Source organism: Sander vitreus, chromosome 6 (assembly GCF_031162955.1).
Source record: "Sander vitreus isolate 19-12246 chromosome 6, sanVit1, whole genome shotgun sequence".
Classification (NCBI taxonomy): domain Eukaryota; kingdom Metazoa; phylum Chordata; class Actinopteri; order Perciformes; family Percidae; genus Sander; species Sander vitreus.
Window position 1 is genome coordinate 788,668 of NC_135860.1, and position 20,377 is coordinate 809,044.

The 20,377-nt window shown below is 42.4% G+C and overlaps 1 protein-coding gene across 1 annotated transcript in view; it reads left to right on the plus strand.

Annotated features, from left to right (window-relative positions):
• LOC144519095 (collagen alpha-6(VI) chain-like) overlaps positions 1-20,377 on the plus strand; it is a 69,682-nt gene that overhangs the window by 3,209 nt on the left and 46,096 nt on the right. Inside the window, exons 3-14 of the mRNA XM_078251988.1 lie at positions 2,501-3,088; positions 3,900-4,457; positions 4,807-5,427; positions 5,734-6,291; positions 7,417-7,968; positions 8,344-8,919; positions 10,906-11,843; positions 15,648-15,726; positions 16,138-16,283; positions 16,475-16,567; positions 17,123-17,176; positions 18,625-18,696. Coding sequence (XP_078108114.1) covers positions 2,501-3,088; positions 3,900-4,457; positions 4,807-5,427; positions 5,734-6,291; positions 7,417-7,968; positions 8,344-8,919; positions 10,906-11,843; positions 15,648-15,726; positions 16,138-16,283; positions 16,475-16,567; positions 17,123-17,176; positions 18,625-18,696 — 4,835 coding nt within the window. The remainder of the gene's footprint in view (positions 1-2,500; positions 3,089-3,899; positions 4,458-4,806; positions 5,428-5,733; positions 6,292-7,416; positions 7,969-8,343; positions 8,920-10,905; positions 11,844-15,647; positions 15,727-16,137; positions 16,284-16,474; positions 16,568-17,122; positions 17,177-18,624; positions 18,697-20,377) is intronic.

The following is a 20,377-nucleotide window of genomic DNA, read 5'->3' on the forward strand; positions in this document are numbered from 1 at the left end:
AAGCCATTACCATTTCCTACTATGTGTAAGGTAGTGTTCAGTCCTTTGTGACCTAATCTCAGTCTGGTATAGACCACTTCTTCCCTTTGGTTTAAACTCAGTGCAGTAACCCTTTTCCCGGTCACCTTCTTCTGTATTTTATGGAAGTGTCTAGCATTACATTCTGCCTCCCATTCATTTTGCCATTTTTGTATACTTTCAGATTTAATTATGGATTTGGCTTCACCCTTCCCCAGTGGAACATTCATTCCTATACATTTGTTTGTCAGCATCTTTTTCGCAAATAATATCAGCCTCTTCGTTTCCTTTAATGCCTATATGAGCTGGAACCCAACAAAACTGAATAATGATTCCAAGGTTCCTGAGATGTAACAGTACATATTCATTTCAATAATCAAATCTTCCCTTGATGAGTGACCTGTATCTAGGCTATGAATAGCTGCCATGGAATCGGTACAGATTACAGCTCTCACTGGTTTAACCTCTTCAATCCACCTAAGAGCTGTAATTATCCCAATCATCTCAATAGAGTATACATATAGTAAATCATTTAACCTATATCCTTCTCTTTTGTTAAATTCTGGAATATATATCGCAATACCACAATGCCCACTTTTGATCCAACTGTATATATTTAACATATCCATAGAATGATTTTTTTATATATCTTTGGCAATAGGCTGCAAAACTTTGTTCATTTGGATACTCTCTCTTTCCTTCCAACAGTTCACTATTAACCTCTGGTGACGGAAGAATCCATGGGGGAATAGCACTTAGAACCAGAGAAGGACTACATTTCTGTTCTCTAATTCCATATTGTTCTGCTATACTGTTGATATTCCAACCAAACCATTTTGATTTTGTTTGATATTCACAGCAATCATTAAGAACTGAAATTGCTGGATTATTAATACTTCCCAACAACCTAACCCAGTATGTTAGAGACAATTTACTATAGCTTAGACTGAGTGGAGATGCTTCTGATTCTACTAATTAAGCACATGTAGGAAACTTCCATGCTTGGGTGGCCAGAGGCTTATATATGTTAAGCCCCTCCCACTAGACCAACCAACTCTTAATTGCTTCAATTATCTCTCAATTATGTTTCCATTTACACATTTAGAATTTCACTGCTAGTTTCTACAAAACACAAACAACAGACTCTTGAACACATAATTTTCCACTCATCTTACTTTAGAAAACACAAAAACTTACACACGTTTTCAACTAGAAAATGTACCCTCAGCTATGACCCAGATACATGGTATCTCCCACCATCAGCATACCTGAGTGTGATTGCTGTAGGCCCTATATGAAGCAGCACTTTGCCTCACCTCTGGTTCAGACCCAGAGACTGGAGAGGAGAAAGAGTTTGAAATAATGGTTGAGCAACATAGTTTGTTGAAAAATAGAAATGACTGAAATGAATAAACTCAACTGACTAAACTAAACTAGTGATGGGCGAACGAAGCCTTGTGAAGCCTCTGAAGCTTCTTCCTGATTGTATCGCAAAATGATCCGAAGCATCAAAGCACCAAAAACAACATAGTGACATCTGGTGGTCAGTCAGCAGAAACGACACAGCCAAACGAAGCTACAACATGAACATAGGAGAGACAGAATGGACACATGCATATGGCGTGACATGACTGAATTAAAAATATAAAGCCTATGTTTGAATATAACATAATATAATAATATAAATTACTGTGATCAGGATTTGAATGTAAGTATGTTTAAATAGGCTAAATATGGATTCAATAAACTGCAGCAACAATTCCATCTTCTACTGCTACGTAGAATGATGTACAGGTGTATGTAAGTAGGCTAATTTCCATTAAAAGGCTAATCAAATGAATTGCAAGCCACACTCATAAATCCCGCGATGTTCCAGTGAATTCTAACGGGCAGTTGGTAAGCACGCAGCGACATGAATCCATGAATCCAGCCAACCCTTGCAGAGTTTCAGTGAGGTTCGAAGCTTCAGACGTCATCAGCCACGTGCTTATTTCAATTTGATACAAGCTCCAACACTGATTCGAACCAGTGTGCTTTGCGGGAGTGATACAAGCTTCGGTGCCTCGGTGTCAAACGTCCCATCACTACTAAACGAATGTAATGTGGTATTTTGGGTAACAGTTTTACTGAATGATATGTATAAAAGTGCAAACTTCAAATTAATTTTTTGGGTGCTTGGTGACATGAGTAGGTTTACCATGTGCCATCCAAAAGTAACAGGGCCTGTCACACATGGTTTACTCTGTTTCCTTCAGGATTTTTTTTAGCAGTAAGGGCAGGTCTGTTCTGAATAATACCGTCACATCACACACGTCTTAATCGGAAAAAAAGGCCTTATTTTAAATATGACCTGTATCAAAATCGGAATATGCTTCTAAACATACTCACTGTGACGTTGTTAGCTTTATTTTACACTGAGACTTTTCCCAGAACACCCTATTTTGGAGAGTGCTATACTGACCTTGTTCTCCCCCCTCTCCAGGTTGTGAAAACGCCACCGTGGCTGACATCGTCTTCCTAGTTGATGGCTCCTCCAGCATCAGCCCTGGAAACTTCCAGGAGGTCCGGTCTTTTCTCCGCAACTTCATCAAAGCCCTCGACATCGGCCCCAACAAAGTTCGCATTGGCTTGGCTCAGTACAGTGATGAACCTCAACAGGAGTTCCTGCTGAAGGATCACTCTGACAAGAAGTCTCTGCTGACCACCGTGGAAAAAATTCAACTCCTAGGAGGAGGCACTAAAACAGGCAAAGCCATCGACTTCCTCCAGAAGCAGTACTTCACCAAAGAGGCGGGAAGCCGACTTGGCCAACGGGTGCCTCAGATCGCTATAGTTATCACGGATGGGCAGTCGACTGATGTGGTGAAGGAACCCGCCCAGAAGCTGAGGAAGGACGGAGTCATTGTGTTTGTCATTGGGGTGGGAGAAGCCAACCATAAGGAGCTTGAGTCCATCGCCAACTGGCCACCACATCGCTTCCTTCACTCATTAGATAGCTACCAGGCTCTGCAGGGGCTGATGGAAAAGCTGCTGGAAACTGTTTGTGTCTCTGTGGTAGCTCAAAGGGACGGTAAGGCAAAGGATTGCAGGAAACATTATATAGTTGCATAGTTGTTAATTTCACAATAATAGAAAACAACTATCAAAGAAAAAAAACTATGTTTAAGGCTATGTTTTTAAATGCCGAAAGCATCGATGCTGCTTATATGGTTTGGATCTATGAAGTTGAGAATCTTAACCAGGGATTAATTGATTGATTGATTATCCCACCCTGGCTCTAACCCTCATGGTCAATTTACATTTGGTTTACTACTCTTACAATCTGCAGTCCACTTTGGTAGCCATTTTGTCAAAAAGTTCAACTTGATTACTGTCATTTCCAGTAAGGGTTTTGAAGAACGCAGGAAAAAATGTGCATGTGTAGGTGTAGTTAAGGTGTCAGTTTCTACACAGTCTTGTTCGAAAACATACTAAGACGAAAGTGTACCTGTTCCAAATGGCCCACTCAAAGCCTGCCATCAGAGAAAGGGGCGAGACATGGAAGTTTATGGGTAATGGCAAATGGGTATTCACGGTGTTGGACCTGCTACACATGAGAAAAGTAGTGGTGTTAAGCCTAAAAAAATAGATTTTGGCACCATATTATTTGTACAGTCAGCTTTTGCTTGTCAAAACCTAAAAATATAAAAGTTTGTATGCATCTTTTTGGGGTTGGAAGGTCATTAGGCTGAAATATTTGATATATATTTACCCCTCCTCAACTAAGCTGAACTAACTAGCTGTAACTTTGAGAGGTGGCTGGGAGGAGCCAGACAATATTGACTTCACTGTATTAAACTGTAACAGAATGTAATAATGTTTGTTTTTTCTTCTTCTTGCAGCTTTGGCAGAAAGGTATGCAGATATTTTCTTCCTGGTGGACAGCGGCATAGCTCAAGGACAGTTATTGTTATTTAAATCTGAACTTCAGAAATTGATCAATCAAATTAACGCCGGAGCGTCCACCTACCGTGTCGGTATGGCGCAGTACGGTCAAGATACCCGGGTTGAATTCCTTCTCAATGCTCATCAAACTAAACAGCAACTTACATCTGCTGTCAAAGGTTTCCGCCTGCGCCCACAACCCAACCAACCACGTAACCTGGGTAGGGCTCTGCAGAACGCCAACACTCGCTTTTTTACCAGCGAGGCGGGGGGCCGTGCACACCTAGGCGCCCGACAGTTCCTGGTCGTTGTGAGTGGAAGAGACTCAGATGATCCTGTGTCTAAGGATGCTCAAAAGATCAAATCAGCAGGGGTTACTGTTGTTGGGATGAGTGCAGGTGCAAGTATGGATGCCTTACAACGTTTTGTCAGTTCTGGGTACGCATTTGATTCTCCCAGAGTACTTCTTTTGAAGGATTACATCTTGACTGAGAAAAAGGACGACATTACTGAAGGTGAGAATCGTCACTCCTTTGGGCACTCAGCCACCTAGACAGTAGTAATTATTGGTGTTAGTGTCTGGAAGTGGACATTGTACAGCTGCTTTACAGGCAGTGAGGAACAAATAAGAATGACTATCTGAGTTCATTTTGGGGGAAAAAAGTAATTGAATGCTGTTATGAGTTTTAAATGTAAAGCAGACTTTAAACAAATCACCTTTAAATTATTTGATGCCATTCTTTTAACCTAGCCGTCTTTTAGGATCGCAAATCAACAAACTATAAATAATTTCATCTTCAAATATATATTTGAATGGTTAAGTAGCCGACGGCTCAAGTTAACTTATTACACTCCTTTTCACAGATTGCAAAGGAGCCAATATTGCAGACATTGTGTTCATCGTTGATGAGTCGGGAAGCATTGGAACTGAAAACTTTAACTTGATGCGCACTTTCCTGCACTCGATTGTGAGCAGCCTGGATGTAAAACCGAATAAAGTCCAAGTGGGCATCGTTACGTACAATGAGGAGTCCACAGCACAGGTCTACCTCGACACGTTCGATAACAGGGAGGAAATCCTCCAGTTCATCAAGACCCTGCCCTACAATGGAGGTGGAACGAACACTGGAACTGCCCTAAACTTCACTCGGGACAGTATCTTCATTGAGGGAAAGGGCAGCAGGAAAAGTAAGGGTGTCCAGCAGGTGGCGGTGGTGATCACCGACGGTGAATCCCAGGACAGAGTGCATGAAGCAGCAATCAGTCTCCGTCGGGCTGATGTCACCGTTTACTCTGTAGGAATCGAAAATGCCAACATGGAAGAACTGAGGGACATGGCGTCTCACCCCATTAATAGGCATGTTTTTAATGTGAACAGTTTCACTGAGCTGAAGGCCCTGAAACACAGCCTGCAGAAAGTCATTTGCGAAAACATCATTGACCAAGCCGTCAAAGTCAGTACAAGGGAATCCGAGGCCAATAAAGGTTTGAACCACTGTCTTCTTTCGTTACGTAAATATTGACAAGTTCCATAGACACAAAATAATCAACATTTAAATATTGTATTAGTATTTATGTTGTAACCTGCATATTAAATCAATGTAACAGAGTTAGAGTATGGATGAGAATGGGATGAGTGGAACAAAAAGTAATTTTGACCCAACCTAAGTTTTTGTTCCCAGAATGACCAGTCAAAGCCAGACCTTTTCCTATGTTTGAATGTTCATTTCTAGCCCTCCTCTCTTTGACTGTGTGAAAAGAACTAACTCATGCAGTTGCTTTCCTCTCCAGCATGTGTAAAAAAGGATGAAGCAGACATCTTCTTCCTGATGGACGACTCGGGAAGCATTGGGAACCGAGACTTCGAAGATATGCAAAACTTCATCATCAAGTTTTTTCGTACCTTCAATATTGGGCCAGATCATGTCCGTGTCGGGCTTGTGAAATATGCTGATGATCCAACTTTGGAATTTGACCTGACAGCCTCCTCAAATGTTAATAAAATGGAGACATCCGTCAAGAGTATTACACATGAAGGAGGTGGGACAGAGACAGGAAAAGCCCTAAAATCCATGGGCCCACACTTTAGTAGAGCATTGCAAACTCGTGGTTACAGGGTCCCAGAGTACCTGATTGTCATCACAGATGGGGAATCCACTGATAACGTCAAGGCTCCAGCAGAAGAACTGAGGCAGCAGGGTGTCATCATCTTTGCCATCGGGGTGAAAGAGTCAAATAAAGCTGAGCTACTAGATATTGCAGGCGACCCCAAGAGGACTATCCAGGTCAATAATTTTGATGCCTTGAAATCCATCAAAAACGACATCATCACAGACATCTGTACTGACGGTAAGTAAAGGTTAACTACACTGGACTTTAAAATACATATGGCGTTTTTCCACTACATGGTATCTGCTCGACTCGCCTCGACTCTACTCGCCTTTTTAGGTTTTCCATTAAGATAAAAGTCCCTGGTACCTGCCAACAGGTACTTTATTTAGTACCACCTCCGTCCAGGTTCCAAGCGAGCTGAGGCGATACCAAAAGATGACGTGAAAACCTGTAGACTGCTGATTGCTCAGAGAGAATCATCACAAATCACTGTGTCATCATTGCTATAGCGACAGACGGGGGGGGGGTCCTGAACAAGCGCGGCATTTTTAAATAGTTTAGCCAGCGGTGTTTTCTTTGCTGCCTCCAGCTTCTTTAGAAACTAAACGTGTCTTCTGGCAAACAGCCACATGCCGAGAACCAAAAACGACACACCTTCCACGTTCTGTGTGTGTGTCCCGTTATGTCACAGCAGTTTCCTGTGGCGTAGCTATGACGACCAGCCACGCTCGCCTCACGCATGAGGCAGTACTAAATCTGCGATGGAAAAAGGAGGACGGGGCGCTGCGGTCGCACCGAGCCGAGTAGAGCTGGTACTAGCAGTGGGTAAAGCGCCAATAGTTAGCAAAAGGAGAGGGAAGTGAAACCAGATCTTCTGGGTTTGTTGCCAGAAAAAAATGAATGACAATGACCTTTATAATATTACCAAATACTAAAAATACAGCCTTGAAACAGCTTTACAACCTTAGTCAACAGTTTTTAAACAACAATTGCTTACATTTAAACATTTACGAATCTCACCTCAATTCAAGCAGCTCTGGGCAAATTCATGTCCACTAATGATTCTTCATGAGCTATGCCATCCAGTATAATCATCCTTGACTAGAGAAAGTGGGTGAATGTCGCCTTAGCTAGGCCCTTCAGTTATTTTTGCACTAATTTTGGCGCTGGGGTCATTTTAGAAGTGTTCTTTTAAGCAAAGCCTTCCAAAGGTAGCGATTATAGTTTCATTGTTTTTAATGTTGACTAAGAAGAACTAATCAGCTCCCTGCAATCTCAATGATACCCAACGACTGGGCCCTAAGGGAAGAAGAGGGGAAAATAGGAACACCACGTTAATATTTCTGTGTTCTGTGTCCACAGATTGCAAAGATGTACAGGGCGACATATTTTTCTTAGTTGACGGCTCTGAGAGCATCTCTAAGAGCGACTTCATAAAAATGAAAGAATTCATGAAAGCCGTCATGCGCAATCCCGCCATCGAGGAGAATAAGGTGCACGTCGGTCTCATGCAGTTCAGCACTGACAACAGGCTGGAGTTTCCCCTCAACCGCTACTACAACAGAGATGAAATTCTGAAAGCCATCGATGACATGAAGCAGCTGGATCAAGGCACTCTCACAGGAAAGGCCCTTACTGAGGTGTCACAGTATTTTGATAAAACCAATGGAGGGCGTCCTGACATCAGTCAGAGGCTGATCGTGATAACAGACGGTGAGGCCAAAGACGAGGTCATAGGTCCCGCTGAGGCTCTGAGGAAAAAGGGAGTGGTAGTCTACGCCATTGGAGTGGTGGACGCCAACACCACCCAGCTGGTTGATATCAGCGGCTCAACAGACAGGGTGTATTCTGAGAAAAACTTTGATGCGCTGAAGGACTTGGAGAGCAAGGTGGCTTTGGAGCTCTGCCGGAAAAGTAAGAGCAGTTTCCCCAAAAATACTTTAGAGTAACCAGTGTACACGTTTGTAAAGTAAGTGTTCCAGTCTGCTTTGAAGGAGTCTGCACTTTAAATAAGCATGGAAATGATTTTCAACAACATATGCATGTATGACACCCATTATCTCATTTTTTACATATATCTTTATTATTAAGATTGAACAGCTAAAATAGAAATGTGAAAAGGAGTTTTTGTGCTTTTACCAGTTAGCATTGAAGCTAATTGTTGATCAGCAACCCCTGTGCGAAGTAACTCTAACTTTTGTTTTGACAGCAATCAAGTGTATTTCCTGAAAAAGTTAAACAATCTTTTAAGTTACTGACTTTATGCTCTTTCTTTTTTCTTTCAACCAGATTGTACAATAAATAATGCTGACATTATTTTCCTGGTGGACAGCTCCAAAAGCATTGATGATACAGAGTATGGAAGCATGCAGATCTTTATGGAGTCAATAGTGAAACAAACCACAGTTGGCAAGGACATGACTCGTTTTGGGCTCATTTCCTACTCCGATCAACCCCAGTCTCATTTTTCTTTGCATGACTATGACTCCAGACGAAAAGTTCTTGCAGCATTACCAAAGAAGAAGCCACCAGAAGGAGACACCTACACGGGCGAGGCCTTACAATTCTCGTTGCAGTACTTTAACGCTGCACATGGTGGCCGTAAAGCATTAAATGTTCCTCAGATTCTCATGGTGATCACAGACGGGGCTGCCACCAACCCTTACATCTTAAAAGAGCACTCTGATGCACTGCGAGACAACGGGATCATCGTCATCAGTGTCGGAGTGAAAGAAGCAAACATTGATCAGCTGGAGACTATGGCTGGTGGCGACAAATCCAAAGTTTTCTTTGTGGACAATTTTAAGGCTCTAGAAACTCTTTACGAACAAATTTCTCCTGCCCTCTGCAATACCACAAAGTCAGGTAAGAGTAATGGCACACAGACTTGCAGCTTTTGCTCTACACTTTATCAACACATTCTTATTCCCAGCACGTCAAAAAATTACGCTTGGTCAGGGGCCTTTGGCGTACAAACTGAAGTAAGTAATCCAATCTGTGGTGATACTTGATGGGGACCCCTTTTGTTGAACACACCTGATCAAGCTAATCAGGTGTGGGTGGTGCAGGGAAGGATGGAGAAAATTATTGCATGCCAGATCATCTGCGGACCACAGGAGGCACATATAGTGCGTTCCATTTAAATCGGAAATCAGAGCTGGGAATAACGTCACACAGGAGTGGAACGCGTTCCATTCATAAAAGTCAGATTTCACTGTGGGGTTGCTCTTTCCAGGTTAGCCATTGTTAGCAATACCAGTTGATAACGCATTGGGCTGTTTTTTTGTGCATACAAACACTATACATTAGCAACATGTCCACAGATAAAAGTTGGACAGTACTGTGTGTACGACTGATTTAATGAAACAAAAATAAGACAGATGCTATTAAATTGCATATTACTACAGCTTTCACTACTGTGAAAGCAGCCATATTGGATTTCGAGGTCTGCTTGCTTGGTGTACTGTACTGTGAGGGGCTCTGACCTCCCAACTCGGAAATCTGATTTCAGGGGGCATGTTTCCAACTTTGAACTCGGAAAATCTGACTTCCGAGTACAAATGGAACGCACTACCAGTCTCGGAGGCTACATCTACACTACTATGTTTTGGTTTTGAAGCTGCGTTTCAGGCCAAAAAAAGATGAAGAGTTTTAGCTCCAGTAGCAGAAATATTCTCCGCGTATACTTAAGCACCTGACACACCAACCCGACAGCTGACCGTCAGCAGAAAAGGCAGTCAGACTGATCAGTCAGCTTCCCAAGGTCCAAAAAGTGCCTTTGAACACACCCGAGCGACGCCGTCTTGAGCGTACGTTCTGCGCGTGCATGCGTAATATAAAAAAATTAAACCCAGAAATGACGAATGCGTCACGTGGGTCTGGCTTCTCCAGCCGATAGTAATGGCGGCTTCTTCGAAATATGATCTCGTATTTTACTGAAAAATAGTTCACTGAAACGTGTTTCTGAAAACATTTTAAGCGAGAAATAGGCCGTGCAGTTGCTGAATCTGTCTTCATTTCAGATCAACAAAGATTTTCGTCAGATTTTGAGAGGGGCGTTCGTCACTCATCCCGCTCGTTATTTCTGGGTTAGCCCGCCCTCCGACCCATCAAGTCAGGTCGGTCAAAATGAAGGCTGACATAGAGTTTTCCTTTTAATGAGTTTGGACCGACGATGAGGGAGAACTGTTACTAAAAGTAACAAGTGATTACAAGGTGACGAAAGGCAGCAGAAAACACAGACTGGGAGTCTGTCTGACGTTACTCTGCCGTTGAAAATCATGGATGTATAAGTTTGGAAATACAGAAAATACTTTGGAGAAAGAACAACAATGGTAAAAAGTAAGAGCAGGGATTTATTATCTTGGAGCGATGGCGAGGTGGAACTGTTACTGAAAAACATGCAAGCTACCTAACAGATAATACTGACTGACGTGCGTCCTCGTTTCCCAAGGTCTCTGTTTGTCTACAAAGAAACCTCGGAAGTTTCAAACCAAAACAGGGGCAGCAGTGTTTCTATTTACCTTTTTCACAGCATGTTTTATATAGTAGGAAAAGCACAGCTGTGTCAACATGTCTGCCGTGAAAAAGGTCTATTGTCTTTGTCTTAGGGGGCTCGGATATGCTGCAGCAGTGTGGACACGTAAATGTAAAAAGATATTTGTTTTTTAAACCCAAACGTTGTAGTGTAAATGGAGCCTGATATTTTGCACCTATTCATTATCAGTTTGCAGATACCACAGTAAAATTGGAAGTTGAGTGTCTCGTTTGCTGCACAGTTATAATTCCAAGGCACACTTGTGTATTAGTAATGTAGACAAATGCCTTTCTCTCTTTTTTTTGCTTTGGCAGCTTGCAAGAGTGGCGATTTTGTCTTCCTACTTGATCGGTCTAGCAGCATCAACCAAGACGAACACGATATCATGAAAAACTTCACGACAACATTAGTCAACAGCTTTGAAGTCGGTGAAAAGTTGGTGCACATTGGACTTTGCCAGTTCAGTGACAATCCTAAGGATGAGTTTTACCTCACAGAGTACTACAATAAGGAGGATTTGAACACACACATCCTTAATGCGGATTACTCAGGTGGAAACACCTACTTAGGGAAAGCCTTGGATCACATTAAGATTTACTTTGAGGAGTCGCAGGGCAGCCGTGACCAGGTCCCCAAAAATCTGGTGGTGATCACAGATGGTGATTCTCATGATGACGTGGAGGACGCAGCTGACATTCTCAGGGATCGGAACATTAAGGTATTTACCATCGGTGTTGGAGACGTCCACGACATGCAGCTCCTGCAGATTGCTGGCACCCCAGAGAGGTTTTTCACTGTGCGGAACTATGATGTTTTGCACTCTCTCAAGCAAAGGGTGGTCGACGTCATGTGCGATCAACCACCGCCACCGCCACCCCCACCGCCACCCCCGGAAGACTGCACCATTGATATCGCCATAGGATTCGATATTTCTCGAATGGCCGGAGCTCCTGATGAGGTGCTAATCAGCGGCCACACCAAGCTCCAGAACTTCCTGCCACAGATCCTCAATTACGTTTCCTCATTAGAAGGCCTGTGCTGTGTCGGCCCCACACCCGTCAAGCCCAACATCGCCTTCCAAGTGGTAGATAGAGATGGGCGTACCTTGTACGACACAAACTTTGAGGGCTACAGCGCGGACGTGGTGAATAAAGTCATGACCCTGCGGATGTCAGAACCTTCCTATTTCAACACTGCCATGCTAAACTCCTTCAAGGAGCGGTTCAAGATCAAGTCCAAAGCTCGTGTGAAGGTGAGAGTGGCACAGCTGGCAAATCCAGAAAATCAATGAATGAGCCGCAAAATCGCTATCGCCCAAATGTCACACAGGAGTGGAACGCGTTCCATTCATAAAAGTCAGATTTCACTGTGGGGTTGCTCTTTCCAGGTTAGCCATTGTTAGCAATACCAGTTGATAACGCATTGGGCTGTTTTTTTGTGCATACAAACACTATACATTAGCAACATGTCCACAGATAAAAGTTGGACAGTACTGTGTGTACGACTGATTTAATGAAACAAAAATAAGACAGATGCTATTAAATTGCATATTACTACAGCTTTCACTACTGTGAAAGCAGCCATATTGGATTTCGAGGTCTGCTTGCTTGGTGTACTGTACTGTGAGGGGCTCTGACCTCCCAACTCGGAAATCTGATTTCAGGGGGCATGTTTCCAACTTTGAACTCGGAAAATCTGACTTCCGAGTACAAATGGAACGCACTACCAGTCTCGGAGGCTACATCTACACTACTATGTTTTGGTTTTGAAGCTGCGTTTCAGGCCAAAAAAGATGAAGAGTTTTAGCTCCAGTAGCAGAAATATTCTCCGCGTATACTTAAGCACCTGACACACCAACCCGACAGCTGACCGTCAGCAGAAAAGGCAGTCAGACTGATCAGTCAGCTTCCCAAGGTCCAAAAAGTGCCTTTGAACACACCGAAGCGACGCCGTCTTGAGCGTACGTTCTGCGCGTGCATGCGTAATATAAAAAATTAAACCCAGAAATGACGAATGCGTCACGTGGGTCTGGCTTCTCCAGCCGATAGTAATGGCGGCTTCTTCGAAATATGATCTCGTATTTTACGAAAATAGTTCACTGAAACGTGTTTCTGAAAACATTTTAAGCGAGAAATAGGCCTTGCAGTTGCTGAATCTGTCTTCATTTCAGATCAACAAAGATTTTCGTCAGATTTTGAGAGGGGCGTTCGTCACTCATCCCGCTCGTTATTTCTGGGTTAGCCCGCCCTCCGACCCATCAAGTCAGGTCGGTCAAAATGAAGGCTGACATAGAGTTTTCCTTTTAATGAGTTTGGACCGACGATGAGGGAGAACTGTTACTAAAAGTAACAAGTGATTACAAGGTGACGAAAGGCAGCAGAAAACACAGACTGGGAGTCTGTCTGACGTTACTCTGCCGTTGAAAATCATGGATGTATAAGTTTGGAAATACAGAAAATACTTTGGAGAAAGAACAACAATGGTAAAAAGTAAGAGCAGGGATTTATTATCTTGGAGCGATGGCGAGGTGGAACTGTTACTGAAAAACATGCAAGCTACCTAACAGATAATACTGACTGACGTGCGTCCTCGTTTCCCAAGGTCTCTGTTTGTCTACAAAGAAACCTCGGAAGTTTCAAACCAAAACAGGGGCAGCAGTGTTTCTATTTACCTTTTTCACAGCATGTTTTATATAGTAGGAAAAGCACAGCTGTGTCAACATGTCTGCCGTGAAAAAGGTCTATTGTCTTTGTCTTAGGGGCTCGGATATGCTGCAGCAGTGTGGACACGTAAATGTAAAAGATATTTGTTTTTAAACCCAAACGTTGTAGTGTAAATGGAGCCTGATATTTTGCACCTATTCATTATCAGTTTGCAGATACCACAGTAAAATTGGAAGTTGAGTGTCTCGTTTGCTGCACAGTTATAATTCCAAGGCACACTTGTGTATTAGTAATGTAGACAAATGCCTTTCTCTCTTTTTTTTGCTTTGGCAGCTTGCAAGAGTGGCGATTTTGTCTTCCTACTTGATCGGTCTAGCAGCATCAACCAAGACGAACACGATATCATGAAAAACTTCACGACAACATTAGTCAACAGCTTTGAAGTCGGTGAAAAGTTGGTGCACATTGGACTTTGCCAGTTCAGTGACAATCCTAAGGATGAGTTTTACCTCACAGAGTACTACAATAAGGAGGATTTGAACACACACATCCTTAATGCGGATTACTCAGGTGGAAACACCTACTTAGGGAAAGCCTTGGATCACATTAAGATTTACTTTGAGGAGTCGCAGGGCAGCCGTGACCAGGTCCCCAAAAATCTGGTGGTGATCACAGATGGTGATTCTCATGATGACGTGGAGGACGCAGCTGACATTCTCAGGGATCGGAACATTAAGGTATTTACCATCGGTGTTGGAGACGTCCACGACATGCAGCTCCTGCAGATTGCTGGCACCCCAGAGAGGTTTTTCACTGTGCGGAACTATGATGTTTTGCACTCTCTCAAGCAAAGGGTGGTCGACGTCATGTGCGATCAACCACCGCCACCGCCACCCCCCACCGCCACCCCCGGAAGACTGCACCATTGATATCGCCATAGGATTCGATATTTCTCGAATGGCCGGAGCTCCTGATGAGGTGCTAATCAGCGGCCACACCAAGCTCCAGAACTTCCTGCCACAGATCCTCAATTACGTTTCCTCATTAGAAGGCCTGTGCTGTGTCGGCCCCACACCCGTCAAGCCCAACATCGCCTTCCAAGTGGTAGATAGAGATGGGCGTACCTTGTACGACACAAACTTTGAGGGCTACAGCGCGGACGTGGTGAATAAAGTCATGACCCTGCGGATGTCAGAACCTTCCTATTTCAACACTGCCATGCTAAACTCCTTCAAGGAGCGGTTCAAGATCAAGTCCAAAGCTCGTGTGAAGGTGAGAGTGGCACAGCTGGCAAATCCAGAAAATCAATGAATGAGCCGCAAAATCGCTATCGCCCAAATCACCAGACTCCATGTAAATAAATAGTGATTTTATCATCGTAAAACGCAATTCATTTAAAGTCAGCATAAACAAAATAAAACTATCAAAAGCCGTATTGGTTCATCTTTCCACTGTTCAAACAATCACCACTCTGGTTTGGTTGAAATAAACCCTTAATTCACCCATTTACATGTGGAGATATGCTGGCTCTACACACGCTAAAAGTGCTGATTGTTTACATGGAGTCTGGTGGGTTTGGTGATGGTGATTTTGGGGCAGTTTCATGTTAAACTAAAAGGATCTTACTCTTTAACAAAAAGGTCTATCTCTGTAGGATCATTTCCATAATGTTGTCAGACACTTAGAATAATAATCTGCAACGCAAACTGACACTGTACATTTGTCCTATAGGGTGAAATTGCAGCCCGGTTCACGGCTGCTGGTTATAGCGTTTCGTAATACTGGACCAACTTCAAAGATCACATTAGTCACCTAGACACCAATGCATGGGAAAATAGAGTACAGATTGAAAAGATATAAACCCCCAGAAAATTACTCTTTAAGCTGTTACATTTTAGTTACCACCACCATCCCCATAGGTACATATACACATATAACAAACAAGAATGCTCATGCACATTTTACTTATCACATCCCATGAATAATTCCATTTTCCTCTCTCTGGGGATACATTTGGGGGGGGGGGCGGAACTACGAAAAATAATGTTTCTTTGGTTTACATAAATGAGAACAAAAAGCAGCACAGTTTTCTCCCCACTGTGAATCACTAACATGTTTGGAATAATCTGCAGACCTGTCGGGAATGAGGGGATTCTCTCACATTAAAACCAGCCATAACAGTGGCCGGGTTGGCTCGGTGGGTGGAGCAGGCGCACATGTGCTGAGAGGCTTGTGCCTCGACGCAGAGGTCCAGGGTTCGACGATTTTCCTGCATGTCTTCTCTCTCTCCCTTTCTCACCTAGCTGTCCTGTCAATTAAAGGAGGAAAAGCCCCAAAATAACTAAACAAAACAGCCGTAACACTGTCTACTAATCTCTGATCTCGTCCATCAGGTGCTGGTAATCTTCTCAGATGGACTCGATGAAGACGTGATGAAACTGCAGCATGAATCAGAGCTGCTGCGAAAGTCTGGTAAACACTGGGTGTTACTTCTGTAAAATATGTAAGGGATATTTATCCCTTACATATTTTATTATGTACAGCGAAGCGGTTGTTATAGCAAATCACCCTGTTGAAGTTGTGTTCGCTATAGTCTATATCCTTGACGTTTAACTTTTTTTGGAAGATGTTGGTGCTTTTTTTCTAAGTTTTTGTCTCCATTTTTTGACAATGTTCATGTTTTTCCGCTTTTCAATACATGCATAACATGTCCTGTGACCTCCCTAGATAGACTTTATTTTATGTCGTGATATACTTATTAAGTTTCATTCATAATGGTCTTTAAACGGTCTTTAAAATATCTTAAATTTGACTTGGTGAAGCCTGTAGTAACTCTGCTCTAGGACAGAAAACCTACAATCAGTTGCTGTTTACCGTGTGCAGGGGTGAGCGCTCTGCTGACGGTGGCTCTGGAGGGGGTGCGTGACCCCACCCAGCTGCAGATGGTGGAGTTTGGCCGAGGATTCAGCTACAAGCTTCCTCTCAGCATCGGCATGCAGAGCGTCGGCAGCACCATCCTTAAACAGATCGTAAGTCCGGCACATTACAGCCAACCACATGTCAATCAGTCAATCAACATTTATTCATATGGTTCTTCACAGGAACCAGCAGGGATCCAAAGTGCACAGACAGTATGATCAGAAAAGAATGAAACATACATACAGTATATGCATTGTCTCAGTGTCTCTCGCTCTCTGTCTCTCTCTCTCTCTCAATGCAGGACGCGGTATCTGATAGGGAGTGCTGCAACGTCATGTGCAAATGTTCGGGATATGAAGGCATCCCGGGCCTTTGGGGCCCCCCGGGGTCAAAGGTGACTGAAATACACACCTTTCAACTTTAAACATGATGTCAGGAACGTTTGGGAAAATGTGCCAAAAGGCTAAAAAGATGGCTGGTCTGAGCTGAGAGCTAGCAGACACTCGCAACAGGCCCGCTTCATTTTATTCTTTAGTGTAAAGTTGTTTTATTGGAAGATGCGCACATATATTTATTCATAAATCAACGCTGACAGGCTTGATTTATTGCGATTTGAGCCAGCTAAAATAAATCACATGACAGTATTGTGTACTCCTTAACTTGGGAACCTCACATCTGCTACCTGGCAAGTGATATTGTCTAGCTATCTAGATGGAACTGTAGCCAACCTACAGTGTATATATATATATATATATATATATATATATATATATATATATATATATATATATATATATATATATATTAATATTTATTTATCCTAGAGGACCCTGATTGTTTAGAAACATATGTAGAAAGTAAACAATGTGACTCTTATTTTTTGGGCTTTTGAGAGTTTGTGTTCATGTTTCTGCACCCCTGATCTTGTTGAGTGTGTTTCTCTGAACAGGGTTTGCCTGGACAGACGGGCCAGCTGGGCTTCCCGGGAGATGAGGGAGCTCCTGTAAGTGCTTCTATATTCAGTCTATCTGCACAGAGTTTACTCGGCATTTCATACCAACTTTGGTCAGGATGGGATTACAGTAGGAAGAAGAGAAGGAGTGAAAAAATGTCTGAAACATAAAAGTCAATAACGATAAACGGTGCCAGTACCCTAACTCAGCAGTTGCATGTGTCTTAGATATATTCATATTTATGTGTACAGTATATCAGTTGAGTTTATTATAAGGACACATACAGGAAAGAAAGAAACACAACACATTCTAACAAATGTAAAACAAAATAACAAGGAAAGGAAAAAATATTACATTTATAAAAAAGGTTTGTCTTTTTTTCAGATATTTTTTCTAGCTTTTTTCGAATTCTGTCACTTTTTTGATGTTTTTTCCAATTCTTTTTCTTGTGAGTTTTTGTCATTTTTGTCAAAATATTGTTGCTTTTACAATGTATTTCACGCTTTTTTAAAAAGTTTTTGGTCTTTTATCCCAAAATAATCTTGCTTTATCACTTTTGATGCTTTTTCTGATTTGTTTTGTTTTCTTTCTTTTTTAACTTTGACACTTTTTTCAACGTTTTTCTCGCTTTGTTTTCGGCATTCTCGTCACTTTTTCCCGACGTTTTCAAGAAGGAATGAAAAAGGGAGGCTGTGTTCACACGCTCCAATAAGTCCTCCACCGCTGGAACACGCTGGAAAAATCATATCTTGAACGGCTGCATGTAAACGGGAATATTAGAGGAATATTCTCTTTCATTAGCTGTGTAAACAGCTTAGAGGAATTTTCAGAATAAGAGCAAAATCTGGAATTTTATGTGCATGGAAACGTGTTAGCTGCACCTGATGGTAGCTTCTGGACTCTAGTATAAACTGCTGTGTCACTGCTCGTTGTATTTTTTTGTTTCTGCTGTGTCACTGCTCACTGTGTTTCTTGTTTCAGCTGTGTCACTGCTCGCTCTGTTTCTTGTTTCAGCTGTGTCACTGCTCGCTCTGTTTCTTGTTTCTGCTGTCACTGCTCGCTGCGTTTGTGTTTCTGCCGTGTCACTGCTCGCTGTGTTTGTGTTTCTGCTGTGTCACTGCTCGCTGTGTTTGTTGTTTCTGCTGTGTCACTGCTCGCTCTGTTTCTTGTTTCTGCTGTGTCACTGCTCGCTCTGTTTCTTGTTTCTGCTGTGTCACTGCCCGCTCTGTTTCTTGTTTCTGCTGTCACTGCCCGCTCTGTTTCTTGTTTCTGCTGTCACTGCTCGCTGTGTTTGTGTTTCTGCTGTGTCACTGCCCGCTCTGTTTCTTGTTTCTGCTGTCACTGCTTGCTGCGTTTGTGTTTCTGCCGTGTCACTGCTCGCTGTGTTTGTGTTTCTGCTGTGTCACTGCTTGCTCTGTTTCTGTTTCCGCTGTGTCACTCCTCGCTGTGATTTTTTTGTTTCCGCTGTGTCACTGTTTGCTGTGTTTGTGTGTCACAGGGTGATCGAGGGCCGCCTGGACCTGTCGGACCGCCGGGCATCGAGGGTTGTCCCGGAGCCAGAGGACAGAAGGTTTTTATATCACTTTAATCAGGGGAGGGGATCACAGGGTTCACAGTTAGCACCATTAACCAGCCAAATACTGCTAAAATATGAAGCGGGGAGAATCGCTTCACTCACCAGCCCAAAATAATCTATTGAGTGGCTGGTAAAATTTGAACATTAACTACACATGTGGCTGGTGGACAAAAAGTTAATTTTGAACCCTGGGGGGGGTCGATTCACGTACTTCTGTACATATCATGATGTTGTTTTTTGTGACAATTTCTAAAATGGATTCATGGTGGAATGAGCTCCCCGTTGACATCAGGATGGCCGAAAACCTACGCTTCTTCCGCCGAAGGCTAAAAACACAACTCTTCCGACTACACCTCGGATAAACATAAAAAGAAATAATAATAAATATATATGTATTAGTGCTGTCAAAATAACGCATTAATTTTGATTAATTAATCTGAGAAAAAATAACGCGTTAAAAAAATTAACGCAGATTAATCCATTCCATATTGACGTTTGCATACAGATGAAAATCTGGTGCCACTGATATGTCTGCTCTTCTCTCTGCTGCTCTGAAACAGACGTTACAGGAAACATAAACCCCGCTGCATGTGACGCTAGTTAACACAATACTCAACAGCAGCTAACGTTAGCCTACCGCTAGCTAGTTAACACTATACTCAACAGCAGCTAACGTTAGCCTACCGCTAGCTAGTTAACACTATACTCAACAGCAGCTAACGTTAACCTGCCGCTAGCTAGTTAACACTATACTCGACAGCAGCTAACGTTAGCCTACCGCTAGCTAGCAGCTGGATTAAACACGGTTAAAATGCTGACAGCTAACGCTAAACGGTGTAAAGTGTGACTGTGTTTTACTGTAGAGGATTCAACACCGGGATGTAACAATCTGCAGCTGCCGTCGGAGAAACAACACAGACGGTGCATTCAATGAAACTGGCACTACAGTCTCGTGGTGCATTTGAAGTTATTGTAAATGTCCTTTTACCATCTGGTGGTTGTTTTTGTCGTTCAACAGCAATTTACTAGTGAAATAAGTTATTGTTATACATTATTATTAAATCATTTAATTGTGACCATATGGCCTTAGCAATAAACAAGCCGTTCTTTAATGTCACCGACTGTTGTTTAGTACCCTTTTTATTTCTTTTCTTTTTTTACTTTCTTAAAAAGTATCGGTTCAGGCACCGTTAATAATGTATGCGATTAATTTTGATTAATTAATCACAGAGTACGTAATTAATTAGATGACATTTTTTAATCGATTGACAGCCCTAATATATATATATATATATATTTCTTGAGCTGAACTTTCATATGGCTCTTCGTAGTTTTCCTTATCATCACCTTCCTAAAATAATGGCCTAAGTCATTTTTTTGCAGGTTTTTCAGAAAACACAAAAAACTGAACGGCCTAAGTCACATGCTTGACATAGGCCATTATACTAATCTATATATACTAAAGGAGTAGAATCACATGACCTGCTCAACTGAGGATGTAGGCAGTTTTACCAGAGGTGGCCAACACCATGATGAGATGATTTAGGCAAAGAAATAATTTTAGTCAAAAAATGACTTGGGCCGTTATTTTGCCGCTGCATCGTTTATTCTTTTTAAATATAAGAATACAATAATGTGTTCACTTTCTTCACAGCGTTGTCAATCCCACAGTCTT